General features: G+C 45.7%; 2 protein-coding genes across 2 annotated transcripts in view; one reads left to right on the top strand and one right to left on the bottom strand.

Moving 5' to 3' along the window:
- The window catches only part of SHISA9 (shisa family member 9), a 356073-nt gene extending 344232 nt beyond the window's left edge, over nt 1–11841 (top strand). Inside the window, exon 7 of the mRNA XM_084819206.1 lies at nt 11483–11841. Coding sequence (XP_084675332.1) covers nt 11483–11841 — 359 coding nt within the window. The remainder of the gene's footprint in view (nt 1–11482) is intronic.
- Nucleotides 1309–13005, bottom strand: LOC146336654 (uncharacterized). The gene is made up of 5 exons (XM_084819207.1): nt 12869–13005; nt 12121–12219; nt 2706–2793; nt 2299–2494; nt 1309–1715 (listed from the first exon to the last, which is right to left on the bottom strand). The coding sequence occupies exons 2-5, from the start codon at nt 12181–12183 to the stop codon at nt 1652–1654; spliced, it is 411 nt and encodes a 136-aa protein (XP_084675333.1). The 5' UTR covers nt 12184–12219; nt 12869–13005; the 3' UTR covers nt 1309–1651.
- Nucleotides 13006–18304: the final 5299 nt, after the last annotated feature.

Raw genomic sequence — 18304 nt, forward strand, 5'->3', positions numbered from 1 at the left:
CATTATGCTGCATGGCTGATGATATCTGATGACTGGATGACATCACTGAGGGCAAATGAACTGTTTTCAGAAAGCGTGAATGAGTGGACAATATAAATGAACAGGCAAACATATTAACTTATTACACAGGCAGTACCGGAAAAAAGATCAACAAAGGGTTACATTTTTGACAGTGCAGAAAATGCTCTAGAAAAAAAAATGGTGAGTTGTTTTGACTTATCCATCGTTCGTTGGACCCAAGGTGATGGAATAACTGCCTGGCATGGTAGGACATGAAGTTTTGTGGTGACTGATTGTGTGATAATTAATGGGAGCAATGTACATCTACATCATAAATGTAAATATTTTTCAATCAGTTCCATTGGAATTGATTTTTTACCAAGGAATCCTGAATGTTGAACATCCTCTTTCTTAGAGATATCCCTGACCTTTTCATAGTATTATGATATCCAGGGGTAACAGCTCAATAAAGTGATTTTGCTTTACTTTTCATTATTTCTGCTCCCCCACACACACACACACAGAGCAGTAGGCAGTTAGTTACAATCTCTATGCAAACAGCAACCCCGCTCCTCTCCTTCTGCCTTCTCAATATCAACACTTTACAATAGGGACGTATGAGAATTCCATTTCTGCTTGCAAATAATGCAAGCGTGCCCTGGAAATGCCAGACAGGAACAGGGGAATGCATTCGCTGAAAATGTCCGCCAACGCATGCACTGGCGGTCAATTTGCTCAAATTTTCAAAGTTGCGCAAATGTTTGAAATCACCCACACTTCAGTCTATGAGGGAAACTTGTGCAGCTTTGGAAATCTGTGCAAATTTGGGGATTTTTCACACAACTTTCAAGTTGGATTACGGTTCATTTTCTGCAATTTCCCCATTTGCACAAAATGAACACAGATTGCGAATGCAAGTGCAAACTGAGGGGAGGCAAGCACTAAGCTGGTGTTCTGAAAATCTTTATGTGATCGAACATCACTCATTCACCCGCCCCTAATCTACAACCGATCCAACAGCCACCCCATAACTTACTTTCCCCAGCTCTCTTCCCTCGCTCTCTTGCACTGCCCCAGGTCTCTTGCTTAAGGGTGTACATAAGTGGTCCAATCATATGTAGAGGCCCTTGAGGAATTCTCCCTTTGCAGATTCCAATATGAACCCACCTGACCCACACTTTCTGAACTAATGTGTTGATTGGAACTTATGTTTCCACTGCCTTTCCCAACAGTTCTGACATAGTTCTCAGCTCCACAAAAAAATTAAATTTAGAATAAATTTTGAAATGCATGTTTTTGGAGAAAATTGGTTTACATTGATGTTTAATTAAAACATATTTAAATGTGATTTGGGGTGTGGATTTTTTAAAAAGCGGATTAATGCAGAAACAGGACAGAACAGACTTACTGGTGAACGTATGCTAAAGTGTCATGGACTGGAAATAAACTTCTTCATCAGTGCCAATTCATGGGTCATAGCTATGTGCTGATTCACTGAGGACTCCATTGTCCTCAATAGAGTGATTCCAGTAAATCAGAGTTTGTGTCAGTGAGATGGGTTTAGAAGTGGACTAGACAACGTCATGCAAGAGGCTATTAGCAATGGCTATCAGTGGCTATTAGCAATGATGTGGCAGTGGAACATCTCTGTTCAGAGGCAGAATGTCACTGAATGTTTGGTCTGACCTGGTGGAGTCGGGGATCTTCTTATGTTCCTAAAAGAAGCAAAGCTAATTTAGGATGAGGGCAAAACTTCTTTGCTGATCACATAGGTGATCCTAGCAAATCAAAAATGTGAGGAAAAACAAAGCTTATTCCAGGCAATGCTTTCCATCCCCACCCCACCCCCACAATCAAATGCTTTCTCACTTTCATAATCTCCCCACCCACCAACCCAAAAATGTTGAGGGAAGAGTTTTTTTGACACTGACAAAATGGTTAGTGAAATTCACCCCTTTTCAAAAGGTGGAATCTCCTTTTCTTTGCATAAATACATCCTGGGTGTGCCTATGCTTATATTATTGTTGTAATATTATTTCATTACTTTCTTAGATATCTTTCAAGACTGCAGTTTCCTCAATGTATACTACACAATGGCATACTGGAACTCTTATATTGTTGTACGGTTCCACTTATTGATGAACATGGTGAACCTGGTTCCAATATTCTGTCCTTGCCTACATTCCTGCTTGCTTTTATCTCAGTGTACTTAGAGGCAGACATTCATTTTCCCCACTCTTTCTCACAATGCAGACATCACAATGAGGAGGATTTTAGGGATATATGAAAGTCACTTACCTTTTCACGGATTCTGTTCCTGGGGGGGGGGAGGCGTTCCGTCCCTCCCCCCAGAATCCTTGACGGGGGGGAAGGCGATCTGGTCCTCCCCCCCGGAATCCTCGACGGCCGGCTGTGCTCCGCGGCGGCTCTGCGGAGCAGCCGGCCAGGCCCAGGCCAGGGCTGTCCGCAGCCAGATTTCCGGCCGCGGAGGTCTCTGGGTAAAACAAAAACAAAAACACGTACTTATTTTTCGCCATCTTAGTCTACGTCAATATTTACATAGACTAAGACGAAGAAAAGAAAGGGGAACACAAATAGCATAGTGGGCGCTATTTGTGTTCCCCTTTCTTTTCTTCGTCTTAGTCTACGTAAATATTTACGTAGACTATGATGGCGAAAATAAAGGGGAATGCAAATAGACTTACCTGGGGTGGATCTTCTGGGCGGCGGCAGCTCTGGCGGCAGCTTCGGCTGGTCTTCCGACTGGCTGCTGTCGCCGCCGCCATTTCCAGTCTTGGTAAAAAAAAAAAAAAAGACGTGATAGGCTACATAAAGATTTACATAGCCTATCATGGCTGGGTGGGTTTAAAAAAAAAACCTGCGTACGCAAATGGTGGCGGCTACAGCCGCCGCCATTTGCGTTCCTTCTTTTTGGCCGTCTTAGTCTACGTAAATATTTACGTAGACTATGACGGCAAAAATAAAGGGGAATGCAAATAGCGTAGCGGGCGCTATTTGCATGCCCTTTTGATTCACCGGTTTAGCCTACGTAAAGATTTACGAAGGCTAAAACGGTGAATCAAAAAGGGACGCAAATAGTGCCCGCTACACTATTTGCGTTCCCCTTTATTTGCGCCGTCATATTCTATGTAAATATTGACATAGATTAAGATGGCCAAAAAGAAGAAATGCAAATGGCGGCGGCCATAGCCGCCGCCATTTGCGTACATGGTTTTTGTTTGTTTGTTTTTACCCAGAGCCCTCCACGGCCGGAAATCCAGCCGGCTGCTCTGTGGAGCTGCCGCGGAGCACAGCCTGCCGTTCGAGGATTCTGGGGGGGAGGAACGGAGCGCCTCCCCCCTGTTGAGGATTCTGGGGGGAGGGACGGAACGCCTCCCCCCCACCATAAACACAATCCGCTAACATGTAAGTCACTTTCGTACATCTGAACAACTTTCGCCCAGTCTCAAATCTGCCATTTTGGAGCAAGGTGATTGAGCGGGTGGTGGCGATGCAGTTGAAGGCACACTTGGAAGAAACTGATTATCTAGACCCATTTCAGTCGGGCTTCAGGCTTGGGCATGGGACAGAAACAGCCTTGGTCTCCTTGGTGGATGATATGATACTGTTGACCACGGTATCCTCCTGGACCACCTGGAGGCGTTAGGCATTGGAGACACTGTATTGTGGTGGTTCCGGTCCTTCGTCTCCGGCAGGTACCAGGGGGTAGCACTGGGAGAGGAGGTTTCGGACCCATGACTGGTCATTTGTGGAGTGCCACAGGGTTCCATCCTCTCCCCAATGCTATTTAACATCTATGTGAAGCCGCTGGGGGCTATCATCAGGAGGTTTGGGGTGCGGTGTCATCAATATGCGGATGACACGCAGCTCTAACTCTCATTCAAATCTTCACCAAGGTTGGCCGTAGAATCCCTTTCCAAATGTCTGGAGACAGTGAGTGGCTGGATGGGGAGGAATAAGCTGAAGCTGAACCCTGACAAGACCAAGGTACTTTTGATGGGAGACAAGAGGAGGCTGGGGGATGTTGACCTGGTGTTGAATGGGGTACAGCTACCCTTGAAAGACCAGGTCCGCAGCCTGGGGGTCATTTTGGACTCCCAGCTGTCCAAGGATGCTCAGGTGTCAGCTGTGAGCTGGACAGTGCTGTATCAACTCCATCTGATAAGGCAGCTGTGCCCCTTCCTTCCCGTCCATCTGCTCCCATTGGTAGTATGTGCCCTGGTCTCCTCTCGTTTAGACTACTGTAATGCGCTCTACATGGGGTTACCCTTGAAGATGGTTCGGAAGCTGCAGCTGGTACAGAACATGGCTGCTCGCCTGATTACAGGCAGCCGCCGGCGAGATCACATCACTCCAGTGCTGAAGGAGTTGCACTGGTTACCAGTTGTTTTCCCGGCCAAATTCAAGGTGTTGGTTTTGACCTTTAAAACCCTATATGGTTCTGGCCTAGCCTATCTTAAGGAGCGCATCCAGCAACAGCAGACAGGCCGCTTAACAAGATCAGCCTCGGATGGCCTTCTCTCTGTCCCATCAGCCAGGACAACTAGACTGGTGGGGACAAGGCAGAGGGGCCTTTACTGTGGTGGCCCCCACTCTGTGGAACTCCCTCCCTAGGGAACTCCGCCATGCCCCCTCTTTAATGAGCTTCCGTCGTGCATTAAAAACATGGTTGTTCAGGCAGGGATTTGGGGTGGGTTAGGGTATTTTAGAAAACGTTTTTATTGTAGAATTTTATTTTTTTTAACTGTTTTATTATATGCTGTACATCGCCCAGAGCGGCTGGGTGACCAGCCAGATGGGCGATTAATAAATTTAATAATAAAAAATAAAAAATCAGTCGATATCTTGACAGTCAAAAGAACAGAACATTTTACCAAAAACAAAAACAAGAAAAAATAAACAGTTACATGTTTAACCCTTTCACAAGATGCAGCCAACATGAGCAAAGACTATGATAGTGACTCTCAAAAGTAGGAATGTTGGAGAAATCCACAACGGAATCAAATGATTCAGATTTCTATGAATCCAACCCCTCAATTCTGCAGTGGAATGGCTTTCCCCAAGTCGCACAGATTCTGCAGACTGGCGGACCAGTTTTTTTCCTTTCTGGAATTGTATGCAAATTTAGTCAGAGAAAAATATGTAAAATAAACAAACGCTGACTGAAAATGCACATTTCTCCCATAAGCTAAAGCATGAAAATGCCCATGGGGGGGGATGTATTGGGGGGGGGGGGGACTTGTGCATTATTGCAAGTGTGAATTTGCACAAATGCAAATTTGTGCTCATTTGGGAAACTGCGGGGAAAAAACCCAATTCCGTCAATGAGCAGATGACAGAATGAAAGCCGCCTGATAATCCATGAAATGCAGATAGAATGGATTTTACAAAATCTGTACATCCCTACTCACAAGAAGGAAAGCCTTACAAGCAAAGCAATGCTGTGTTCTTGCTGAAAATGATTGCCGGGGGGTGGGGGGACATGGGTTTCGTGGGGAAGTTTCATGAACCACCCTTACTTCCCTTCTTCATATAATGCTTACTGCCAGCTTGCAGCTACTTCTTTTCCCAATCTGCAGCTCCATTTGTTTGTTCCGTGCCATTTTTTGTGATCACAGCCAATCAGGGATCACAGTGACAATGTTATGTAATCACACAGCCAGTCACATTTGGCTACATATTGGCATCACAAAGCCAAATCAAAGGGATGGCACTGCTTCCTCTTGTCACTCTGGATGGTAAACAGTTTTGCCTGATTTCACTTCCACTCAGAATTTGCCCATAGGAGGAGAAGGAAGTTTCTGGAGTCCACTCCTTTCCGAGCATTTGTGCTGCCCTTTCTCTTCTCTTCATTTGGAAGGGGAAGACTAGCAATCAAGCTGTGTTGGATATTCTGGCTGAGTTGCTTTGTTGTCCCTGAATGCATCACGGAAGCACATCAAGCTGGCGCCTGGGGATGCACACATAGTATTATTGTAACTCTGGCTGTGTAAGCTTTGATGATGCTATTATATTCTGGAAATATTCAGCAATTGTCAGTTTCAGTTGCCCCCCCCACCTCCCTTGTGACAAGTGGAGAGAGAGAGACAGAGCATAAAATTGTGGCATGTGGGATCATTGGAAGCTTTGATGAGTTCTGATGGTGTGCTTTTTTATTGTTTGTGTTTATTGAGCTTTAATTTTTTAAAGCTTATTTAGTTTTATTTTTTTAAGGCGGCTGCTTAAAAAAAAAGCAGAAGTAGAAAACTGGGTTTGCAAGGCTGGCTTTGGACATCCTTGTCTTTCAAGACTGACATGTCACAGCTGTACATGCATTAGCAGTTGAACAGGGGGTTTGGAAGCATGGTGTGATGGTTCCTCAGCAGTATGTTCAGTCCAAGGTAGGCTTGGACATGCATTATATTAAGGTAGCTTTTAAAATCGATTCATGTGTAGAAAAATATGAATTGGGGGGGGGGAGAAGAGCTCAGACTGTGGTTTTAATAATACTGGGGGTGGGCAGCCATTTAAAGAGCTGGACACAGTTCTGCACTCAGAGAGTATGTGGTCCCAGACATTTGAACGTGCATAGAAGCTTCCACGTGATCAGGAACCCTGCTTTATTAGCATGCCTAATTGCATGGTGGCCTCTACTTGCATTCAACCAATCTCGAGTAGACGCCTCCCCTTTGCACCTCCCCCCCGACACAAGAACAACACAAGACATCCTCCATGGGCCTGCTCCCTCCATGAGTCTACTCCTCTTTCCCATCATTGCTCCCACTGGCTTGCTTGCTTGACAGGCAGAGAACCAGGGAGCAAGTTGTCCGTGGCATCTCCTGCTCTCCTCCTTCTCACCACCACCATTGCCTGGGTCAGAGCAAGAGGAAGGTGAACAAGCAGGTTGCCATGATGAAGAGGGGGAGCAACTCTAGGGGGCTCTTGCCAGCGGGTCCTTGCTGGGGTGTGGGACCTTGGTACGTGCCTGACCATGCCTGCTCTTGAAGCTTTAATGAGCTTCTGCCACGCATTAAAAACGTGGTTGTTCAGGCAGGCATTTGGGGTGGGTTAGAGTATTTTTAGAAAGAAAATGTTTTAATGTGGAATTTTATGGTTTTAAACTGTTGTGCTATTGTACATCACCCAGAGTGGCTGGGTGACCAGCCAGATGGTAGATTAAGAAAATAAATAAATAAATAAATAAATAAAGCTGGGCCTGCAGACAACCTTCAAATAGAGGACACCTTCCCATACAGGACTGTTCTCTGACCCACCTTCAAATAGAGGACTGTCCTCTTTAAAGTAGGACACATGACCACAACTAGCAGGAACTGTGGGGATGTTGGGCTTGCATATCTGCCCATATCCCCTCAACACATGCTAGTAGGCTGGATGCCTGTATGGAGCTATAGTCTAAGTGGGCTGTTCATAACTCCAGTCTTCCCAGATAAAGGGCCAGAAAGGATGTGACACAGGGAGATCCAGTGGAAGCTGGTGGCTCCAGTTTCAGTGAGGTTGTGAATCCCTTCTAGGTTCTAGGCAGAACCAGGCAGAACTTTAAAGGAACTGTCCCAGGTGCTGAACCAATTTAGGGGATAGGTTTCAGTACCTCGGATAGCTCCTTTAGAGTTCTCGCTGATTCCAGCTGAAATCCAGAATACATTCACAGCCCCATCAAAATCAGAGCCACCAGCCTCCACTGGGGAGATCTCTATTTAGGATCATATCTAGCTTGGCACGAAGTGCTATGTTGATTCAGCCTTCTTGTTTCATTTTATTTTCTTCCCAAGCTCATTTTTTGTAAATTAAGTTGCCCTGTTCTCCCAACTCTCCAGTTTCCTGCTACTGGTTTTGTTGATCTCTAGGAAAGCCTCCTTGGATTTAATTAGCTGCAATGTTAATGTGAAAACGCAGCATTAACCATGCTTGCAGTGCTAAATCATTTATGAAAGATACAGTAACAAAACTCCTACAAAACTGACACAAAAGACTGGCTACCCTTTACACACAGACACAGAGACACACACACAATGGAAAAGAGAAAAAGAAATCCTCCATATTCCCCATATTGGAAGGCATTTTGTTTTCCTGGGGAGTTCCTTATCCATGGTTTTGCTTTTGCCTCCTGCACGGAAAGCTGTTCCTGGATTAGCTTATTAAATAGAGCAATCATAAAAAGGCAGGGAAAAGACCCAGTGGCTGATCATCTGCCACCAAATCCAATCCCCTGTCTGCTTTGGGTGGAAGGGAAAGTGACGCAGGTAGGGCTTGACCTCGGGGGCAAAATTCAGACCCTCATGGTCCAGGTGTCCTCCCCCAAATGACCACCCAGACAGTGGCACATGATAAAGGCAGCAATAGAGATGACTGTCACCAGGAAATCTGGCCCTTTGGGGGCCCACTGGAGTTCCGCAGCATGCCCAACTCGACTTGCTTTTGCAACCCGAGCCACGGGTTTTCCTCAAAACACCAGGGACTTCTTGCATTGTGTGTGTGTGCACGCGTGTTTGTGTGTGTGTGAAATGTAATGGGCATAAATAGAGATTTGCAGAAATTACGGCTGCCATTTGTGCAAATTTGCATAAATTATGGCCGCAGCTTGGTAATTTGCGCAAATTACAGCCAAAATTTGCTTGAGTTGTACATACTGTGGCTGTACTTTGCACACGTTACAACACACTGAAAATCCGCTAGCTGGCCTGGCTCGTTGCAGGCCGAGTTGGGCCAGCTAGCAAAAGACAAACGAACATTTGGGGGTCGAGCCAATGAAAGTTCATCGAGCTCCACTCCCTAACTGGATTCCTCCGACATCCCTAGGCAGCAGAAGCAAACTCTGGTTCATTCTTGTAGCCATTTTTTCTCTTTTTCTCTTTTTGCATTTTTTAAAAATATACATACATACATACATACATACAAGTCTCTCCTAAGGCTTCGTTAAGAGATTTAGAGCTTTAAGAGAGTACGAGAGTAAGAGATTGAAGTTAAACAATGTGAGTATTTTTCTGTATTTACGGGCCCGCTCCTCCTGACCTTAGCTCCACTCCTTTGAGAGCCAGTTTAGTGTAGTGGTGAGAGTGACGGACTGGGAGCCAGGAGATCCGGGTTCTAGTCCCCACTTGGCCATGGAAGCTCACTGGGTGACTTTGGGCCAGTCACAGACTCTCAGCCCAACCTACCTCACAGGGTTGTTGTTGTGAGGATACAATGGTGAGGAGGAGGATAATGTAAGCCGCCTTGAGTTCCTTGCGAGAGGGAGAAAGGCGGGGTATAAATGCAATAAATAAATAAATAAATAAATTTGCCTTCAGCCACACCCACCATTGGAATGCGCCCCAAAAAACCTTCTCCAAAATTGAATTCAGCTCTCAGATTGAAAGGGGCTCACCTCCCCTTGTCTCCTAGAATTAGAATTCAATCTGGATCCATCCAACCCAGTGAATGTGGTTAATGGGTTCCAGATGGTCAAAAAAGGAAGCGGCGAAGGGTGCTTTCTTGTTCCTTCTAACGGCCCTATAAGATGCATTCTTGAATCCTGTTTTGAAATTGGAACAGGCCATTATCTACATTCCATGTTTTAATTAAAAAGGAAGACATCCCTTTAACTGCACCTGCATGTTATATAAAGCTCTCAGACACCAATTAAGAAGGAGACAGATGGAGACAGGTAAAGCATGTTGAGCATAATTTTACAACATGGGGCTCTTTCAAAAGCAATTTAAATTCACCTGGAGGAGGAAAAGCATCTCTTGAAGGAAGGAATGTATTACAGCACTGAAAAGAATCCCCGAGTATGCAGCTGTTGAACAACTACTGTCCTCTTGGCAGGCCGAATACCACCTGAACAGCTAGAATTGTACATGAAACAATTCACCATAGGCCAAAAGGCCCAACTTGATGGATTTGGAGCCACTTAACTACTCGTGAAGTTTTACTCATGCAGGTTGGCAGTCTTTAAGGGCTGATTCTTGTGCTACCTTTCATATTCATATCTGCATACCCACAAGTCATTTTATGACTGAAATAATAACGTACAGAGGATTTGCAAGCCCTTTCCAGACAACCATGCATTTGTGTGGAGGGACGTGCTGTTGTTACTCAGTGGTTCGCAGAAAATCTACACTATGTCTCTATATCCAACTAAGCTACCATGGGCTAATTCCCCTCAGCTTGATTCAGACATGAATTTGGAAAGCTAGGGTCATTTTCCATAGTAAATATATGAATAAATTGGAATATCATTTGTTTTTTTCCTTAACCCGGTTCTGAAATTCAGACCCCATCATGCTCCCAATGCTACTGCGATCACATCTGGACACCATGCTGCATCCCGGGTGCCAGGGTGCTGGGACATGTAGTTTCTGGTGTTCTTAACATCAGAATTAAGGACATAGGCAGGCTGGAAAATGGCATTTCCTAGAGTTCCTGGAATCTATGGGCCAAATTGTATGTTCTGGTAATCACGCATACTTTTGCTATGTGTGACAGGTTTCCTTATGCTGGTGTGAGTGCATGTGGCTCTGATTTGGATCAGAACCACAGTGATCTGAAAGGGGGAAGGGGTTAAACATTTTCCCCACATTATTAATTGTTCTCTGAAATTCCACCACCACTCTGGTGGGGTGAAATATAATCTATGCAAAATATTAGGAAAACCCGTGCAAAAAAAAAGAAGTGTACATTAGGCAGAAATGCATGTTAAGCAAAATATGCCCACAAATGCTTATGGATTTTCATGCGAACATGGGTTGGATTCATAGGATGAATATTCAGGATGAACCGACCTTAAAATTTGAAAAGTGAGCAACTGAGAAAAACAACCCTGAAACTGACAGATTTATCCATCCTTAGGACACCTAAAACTCTGAAGGGGAGGGGCCAAACAGATTTCTTGAGAAAGGGACTTCCAAAGGTGTGGGGCCACCACTAAGAAGACCCTATGCCTGATCCCACCAACCTGATCATTCATAATGGTGGGCCAGAGAGCAGAAAGCCACTGTGGCTGAACTTAAGAGCCTGGGTGGGCTCATGAGGGCTGTATTAAAACTCTGAATGGGAGAGGCCAAACAGATTTCTTGAGGAAGGGACTTCCAAAGGTGTGGGGCCACCACTAAGAAGACCCTATGCCTGGTCCCACCAACCTAATCATTCATCATGGAGGGCCAGAGAGCCACTGAAGCCGATCTTAATTGCCCAGGTAGGCTCATTAGGGCCTTATTATATGCTGGCTTGCTTCCAGGTGTCTGTACTGCTAAGATTTCACAGATCTCTCTAAAAGAAAAATCCTTGTAATTTCTCATGAATGCTATTTATGAAGAGAATGTTAGTTCCCATCTGGATGGAGATGTTATTTTTAGCCCACATCGCTGTCTATTTATATGCTGTCGTCTGTCGATTGTATGTTTTATTTTAAAACATTTTGGTGACTCCTAGCTGACACTGTCTTTCCTCTTACTCCCCCCTCCTTTATATAAAAAAAAAACAGCTGACAAAGGCAGCGAGGACTTCTACTCGAAACGGCGCCATCTTGCAGAGCTGGCTGCAAAAGGGAGTCTGCCACTGCACCCGGTGCGTGCTGAGGACGACCGGCCATACATCCTCGAGGGCGGGACGATGAAACAAAATGGGCAGAAATCCAAAGCCACAAGGCTGCACATGCACCCTTTAGCTTACAAAACCTGGGACCCTAGTGATCCGTCCTTCCGGAGGCAGGCCTATGCAACCAAGGGGAGAAATCTCGCAGGGGACCCTGCCGTGAGTGACCCATTGACAACACGAAGTCAGCACTACCTACCCACACAGCCATACTTCATTACCAACAGCAAGACAGAAGTGACTGTTTGAGATCAAGTTTCTTTTACTGATTTTTTTTTTTAAATAAAAGATCCATTTGAGAAAAAAAACCCGAAAAACAAACATAACTGGAAAAGGTGAAGAAGAAGATGTAGAAGAATAAATAACCTGAAACAAGGAAGTAGACTTCCCTGGTTGAGGAGAGATGGATGTTCCTGCTTGGGGTATCCAGCTATGAACTGAAGATTGGGTTAGCGCTATATAGCAATACACTGAAGGCTGTTCGAACTCCATTTGTATTTTACACTGGATCAACCCCTTGGGACTTACCGTCTTTCTTTCTTCTCCAAATTCAAATCCATGATGAGAAGTAGCACAACTTAGAGACACCATCCATCGGCTTAAGAACTCTTCCTGCAATGTCCCTGCCTTGAAGCAGTCGGGCACAGAGACAAAAACAGATATGGGGAGGGGGGGAGAGACATTGTTTTGATCAGGAATTTTTTTGGTACAAATTTTAAGAATAATCCTGTTCACTAGATCTGGGGGTGGGATAGGGAGCTGAAACAAAGAGCCAGACACCTTGGTAGAAATCCTAATGTTTAGTGTTCCATTTTTGTACCATCGCGAATGAAGCAAGCAAGCAAAAAATATACATATACATCTTAAACATAAGAAAGAGAAAAGACTTTCTTGTAACCTATGAAGACTGTTACAATTAAAAGCATATGGATACTTTCCATTTAGTGGAAAGTTTAGAAAGGTTGGGTTTTGTTTCAGTTTTATGTCTTAAATTTTCCAGGACCGGGTGTGTGTATTGTGAGGGGGACGTGGATGAAGAAGATTGCTGAGATCAGGACTTCCTCACCCTGTTCTTGGGAACATGGTAACGGTGGTTGCTCTACACTCTGTCTGGAATTTTTCTTATCCTGATTTCTCCCTCACCCCACCCCCAGTTTTCAATGATTTTGGACTCAAGATGAATAAGCATGGGTGGTGCCTTTACTGTATTATTAATGTTCAATGACTGTCTTGTTTTTCAAGTGAAACTTGTATCAATTTCAGATTCTTTCCTCACATTTGGGGCTCAACCTATCAGGTGCCCTCCCATCCATTTTGCTGCCGAGAACAAACACATTTCATGTTTCACTGGTCTGTTGTGTTTTGCAAAGGCGGGAGTTTCTTTCCTTCCTTGCCTCTTTTCCTGTTGAAACTGACTTCTGCTGCCTCAAATCTTCCTAGAGCTACCCATTCTGTGTTTGCATTTATGCCAGTGTTTCTTTGTAACTTGTTTAAGTCTGTTTCTCTCTCCGTCCCTCCCCCCCTCCCTCTCTCTCAATCCCTCTCCTTTTCTCCTTTTTGACCCCTTTTTGCAGAGCTGCATGGTGAAAAGGGGGGGGGATGTAGGGGTTACATGCTACCATTTCCCATGAAAGAAGTCTACAAGCAAGAAAACAAAACAGAAACTGCACATACATTTTCATAGTTTCTTATCATTTCAGTATGTTTTGTTCATGCTAATGAACCCACAGAAGTGTTGGGACATAAAAGTCCTGGGATTATACATTCATTCATTCATTCATTCATTTATTACGTTTATATCCCACCTTTCTTCCATCATGGAGCTCAAGGTGGCTACATGTGGTTCCCAGGCGGTCTCCCCTCCAAGCACTGGCCAGACCCAGACCTGCTTAGCTTCAGCAAGGTGGCTGCCTCATGTGCCTTCAGGCTACGCCCTGGGACCATTTGGATTGATGCTGAGGGTGAACGAATGGATGAAAATGATGAAGGCATCCTTAGGCAATGACTAACTGAAACCGTGCTGTGGTCTAAGATCTTTATGATCACTGTATGATACACTCCTTGCCTGCCACCACCACTCCCCGCAATTTCCTCCAGGAAAAGCATAACTCAATGACATTACAGTTGGTGGCATTATGCAGCACCCTCCTCACCACGTCCCCCTCTCCAGCAAACAACCTGCTTTCCTTCTCCTTACAGCAGGACTAGGGAACGTTTTTTCTGGTGAGGGCCACACATTAGGGATAGCTGTTGGGGGCTGCATGCTGGTTGTGGGTGGAGATGAAGCCAGCAGTGGGCAGTGCCAAAGCCATAAGTGGGTGGCCCACCCCCTTTCTCTATCTCTATCTCTTTCTGCCACTGTGGTTTCGCTCTCTTTCTGCCACCATCTCTTTTCTCTATCTCTCTTTCTGTCTGCTGTTCACTGCTCTGGGGACTTTGGACATGGAGCAGTATACAAATGCTGTAAATAAATAATGCCACCCCTCTCTCTTTGCGCTACCCCCTTTTCTCTCTCTTTCTGCCACCCTCTCTTTTCTCTCCCCCCTCTCTTTCTGCCACCCCTTTTTCTCTCTCTCCCTCTTTCTGCAACCCCCTTTTCTCTCCCTCCCTTTTCCTCCCCATCCAGCAGATTGCTGTGAGAGGGACAGGTCACTCTTGCTAGTTGTCTGAATTGATTGTTTGCAGAGGGCTTTTGAAGTTAGCAAGAGATGCACCATGATTTAAGTCAAGGACCACAGCTTGCCCATACCTGTGGCTTACAGCCTTAGCTGAATGCATGGTGGCAAAAGCAGTCCTGCTATGCATGGGGAAAGGGAATTTTTCCCATCTCACCCCACCCCCAATGTCTGGCACACTGGCTCCCTGATATGTCAACATGCCCATTGACCCATGGCAGATGGAGAAGGGGAGAAGGACATTGATGGTATTGTGGGGCTGGCGAGAAAGTGCTTTGGGGGTGAGGGAGGATTAGCAAGGGCCTGGCGATTCTTGCCCAGCTCAGATTTTAATCCTAGCTAGAGATGAATTGTGGGAGGCTTTAAAACCTCACCTCTAGTTTGAGATGGGTTTCTAAGAGCCCCCAGAGTTTATTTCTGAGCCTGGTTCAGGAGAACTCTGCCAGCATTCCTAGTCTTAAGCATACACCTTTTATTTAATGTGAACATAAAATATGTTTGCAAATAGATGTATCATACAAGCACTACTCATCAGGGGACCAAGACTGGATTGTACACTCCATGGTAAACCTGGGTTTGCCTCTGTTGGTTGTGTGAAATAGCCCTTCCTCAGCTGATGCAGCCTCTGCTGTTTCTTCTTTTGCCCAAATGGCACATTTAACAAGGAAGGTTAGATAAAGGTAATAAAGGAAATCATTTTCATCAGTTTGCGAATGCTTGGCATGTCCCTTCCAAATATAATCATAAGACTTCACATTTGTATAGTACTTAAAGCTCTTCACTTGCATTATCTTGTCATCCTTGCAAGAGCCCTGCGAGGTAGATCAGTGTGATTATTCCCCTATTGCTGAAAGAGCGGTGCTGAGGCTTAGAGAAACTGTCTTGTCTAAACCCACCTGGCAAGTTCATGGTAGGAACAAAAGAAACTGCTTTGCACTGGGTCAGAGTATTTGTCCAGCTAACTCAGTATTGTCTGCTACAGCCTGGCCACATCTCATGCCCTCCAGTTGTTTTGGATATACCTCATAAGCTCCAGCAAGCATGGAGAATTAGCAGGGATGATGGGAGCTGTAGTCCAAAACATGGAGGGCACTTGGTTGGTGGGGAACGCTGTTCTACACTGACTGGCAGGAGCTTTCCAGTCTTGGACAGAGAAGGGTTTTTCTCATCCTCTGCTACCAGATCCTTTTGACTGAAGATGCCAAGGATCAGACCTGGGACATTCCACATGCAAGCCATGTGTTCTGTCACTGAGCTATAGTCCCTTCCCTCGGGTAGAGGCAAGATTCAAACCAGGTTAGGGATGTCGGAGACATCCGCAGTGGAATCCAATGAGTTTGGATTTCTATGAATCCAACCCATGGATTCTGCAGCAGGTCAGCTTTTCCCCAGCTGGGCGGATTCTGTGGACTTCTGGACCATTTCCTAACTTTCTGCTCAAATTTAGTAATAGAATAAATAAGCAAAATGAAAAAAACCAGCCAAAAATGTACATAGGCTAAAGCGTAAAAATGCTCATTGGGAGGATTGTGCATTTTTGCAAGTGTAAATTTGCACAAATGTGAATTTGCACAAATTCAGCAACTCAAAAAAGTCCAATTCCATTGATGAGTGGATGACAGAAGAGAAGGCACCTGCCAGTCTGTGAAACACAGATGGGACAGATGTTATGCAATCCATACATCCCTAAACCAGGGTGTCTCTGATAAATTACTCATTGTCTTGCAGTGCAGTCTGATGCATGGCTTTCTCCCCAGTTGAATGGGTGTGCGATTGCAGCCCGAACCACTACACTCCATGAGTTCATAAAGGAAGATGTTGCTCTTCTTTACCTAAGAGCAATTCATTAGAGAACAGAGATATGGCCCACCCAACCCCTTCTCGAATGATGTAAAGAACATCGTATTTCTTTGGAATAGTTGTGCAGTGGTTAGGGATGTCCGTTGCTTTGAAATCCGGCCCAAATCTCACATTTGCAGATTGAGTCAGGCCAGAAAACAGACCAAAGTCCGGGGGGGGGGGTTGAGCCAAAGGAAGCTCATCGAGTTCCACCCCTCAAGTGGATTTCTCCGACATCCATAGTAGTGATCAATTCTGTTCCCCAGGCATTCATCATGATAGCCCCTGTAGCCACAGCCCCAAGCAGAGTCCAAAAATTCAGGCAGCTGCGTTGGTCCAGATCAACACACCAGTTCTACCAGTTTCCATCTCCATCAGGAGCAGGTCATTTCTCAAGCTGATGGGTCTTCATTGCCCATTCAAGACCAAGCCACCACAAAAACTTGGCATTACAACAGGGAACAATATATTGCTCTTGGGAACATTCATTCTCCCCCAGCCCAGCCCAGCTACTGTGAGATGTGCAGCTAAGCTCAGAGGGATGAAGGAATTCTGACAGGGGTGGCAGATGACATCAGCATCCCGGATGAGAAAAAAGGCCAGCACTGTATCGCTGTGAGCCCTGTCTCCACTACACCACTGTTTTGGAATCTAATTTTTGCATTATGCATGATAGTTAGGGATGTTGCAAGCATCCGTTTGGGGGCTCAAGCTCAGTGGGTTCCTACCAGTTCAGCCCCCCGGATCTCAGTCCGCAACCTCCTGCTCTTTCTCGACTCAGTGCACGCCGAGTCGGGCAAGGGCGGAGGCCCCCACTCCTTGCCCTAGTGTTGCTCTGGGTGGCAGCAGCAATGGCAGGATGGGAAGGCTCCCCAACCTGCTGCCAAGAGCAACTGTGCCCAGTTATGCCAGTGCTCAGCAGAGGGGGGCACAGTTGCTCTGGGTGGCAGCGGTGATGGGTGAGGGAATCTGTGCTTCCCTCTCCCATCGCTGCCCAGAGCAATTGCACCCCTCTCTGCTGGTGCATGGCTATCCAGTTGCCTCCAACCCTGGGGCCGACCTCCAATCCAGTGCAGGGCAGGAAGAGTGGTGAGGAGTGGACCTCCTCCATGCTCCCCCCGCCCTGCTTTCGGCTGTCTAACCGCGGGACTTTGGAGCACAGGAATCGGCGGCCAGACGACACATAGGAAGTGTCGTACCAGCACTTCCAATGTCCCCACCCTAGCCCGCCCCTGGGATCGCCCCGTTTCCCCCACTCCATGCTGCTCTGCCTACAAGGTGGCACGGGAGGAGGTGGAGATTGGTACTCCGGGAACCGACCAATCCTATGGACGTCTAGCCTCCGACTAGCAGCCTTAGGATTGCGCCCTTAGTCTCTCTCCCATAGGAAATGCTTTGACAAATACTGCTGTGTATGTCCCTGATTAGTATATATAAAATAAAATCATGCCATATTTGATAAAAGTCAGATGTTTTGCCTTTAGCTAGTTCTAGTTGGTACACCAATTTTTCTGCCATGGCTATTTGCCACCATTCCTTTCCATGCTTTTCAACTGCTTCTACATCCCTGACACGTTAGAGCAAAACAACAGCCACGGTAACAACAAAAACAGGAACAGTTTGCCAACCCTGGTTTTGAAAAAGAAGAAAAGAAATACTCTGAGCATGCGCAGTTTTGCATTTTAAACTCACTTAATGCTTAGCACCATCATGACTATTGGAATACAGTGGAGTTTGCTTCCGCCGTCCTGATTCTAAACACATTCACTGGGGGATGTGTACCATTTTGGGTAGTAAAAAAAAAATAATCCGCTATTCAAGTAGAAAATAACCATGTATATAGCCAGTCCTCTGCCCCCTGGCTATAAAATAAAAGATGAAGAAGAAAAAAAGGAGGCAGTGGGCCATGGCATACCCATGAGAACCTAAGTGCTGATTTGGAACCTGTTTGCCATTATCCCTTTGACCTGCCGCCTTCTAAGTGGTCCTTTGTGGGACCCTGGGCTGCAGGAGCCTGAATTTCAGCCCCCAGGTCTAGCCTTACCTTCTCTGCTAGCTGTGGATATATTTTGTTTTGCAGAGTTTTCTAGCAAATCCTGAACATCTAAAGCTACATTACACTTTGCAGGTCCACTGCTCCATCTGGCCTAGTTTTGTCTGCTTTGTCTTGCTGTGACTCTCTGGGATTTCCAAAACCA

The sequence above is a fragment of the Heloderma suspectum genome, chromosome 12 (assembly GCF_057233095.1).
Source record: "Heloderma suspectum isolate Gila_16-S chromosome 12, 16-S_ref, whole genome shotgun sequence".
NCBI classification, from domain to species: Eukaryota; Metazoa; Chordata; class Lepidosauria; order Squamata; family Helodermatidae; genus Heloderma; species Heloderma suspectum.

Excerpts from the sequence above, each read along its gene's own strand:
- LOC146336654 (XM_084819207.1), bottom strand. The coding sequence starts at position 12,183 with ATGGTGTCTCTAAGTTGTGCTACTTCTCATCATGGATTTGAATTTGGA. Across the intron at positions 2,794-12,120 it reads TTGGAGAAGAAAGAAAGACG|ACTGGAAATGGCGGCGGCGA; the intron begins GTAAGTCCCAAG and ends TTTTTTACCAAG. Across the intron at positions 2,495-2,705 it reads GCCCAGAAGATCCACCCCAG|AGACCTCCGCGGCCGGAAAT; the intron begins GTAAGTCTATTT and ends TGTTTTACCCAG.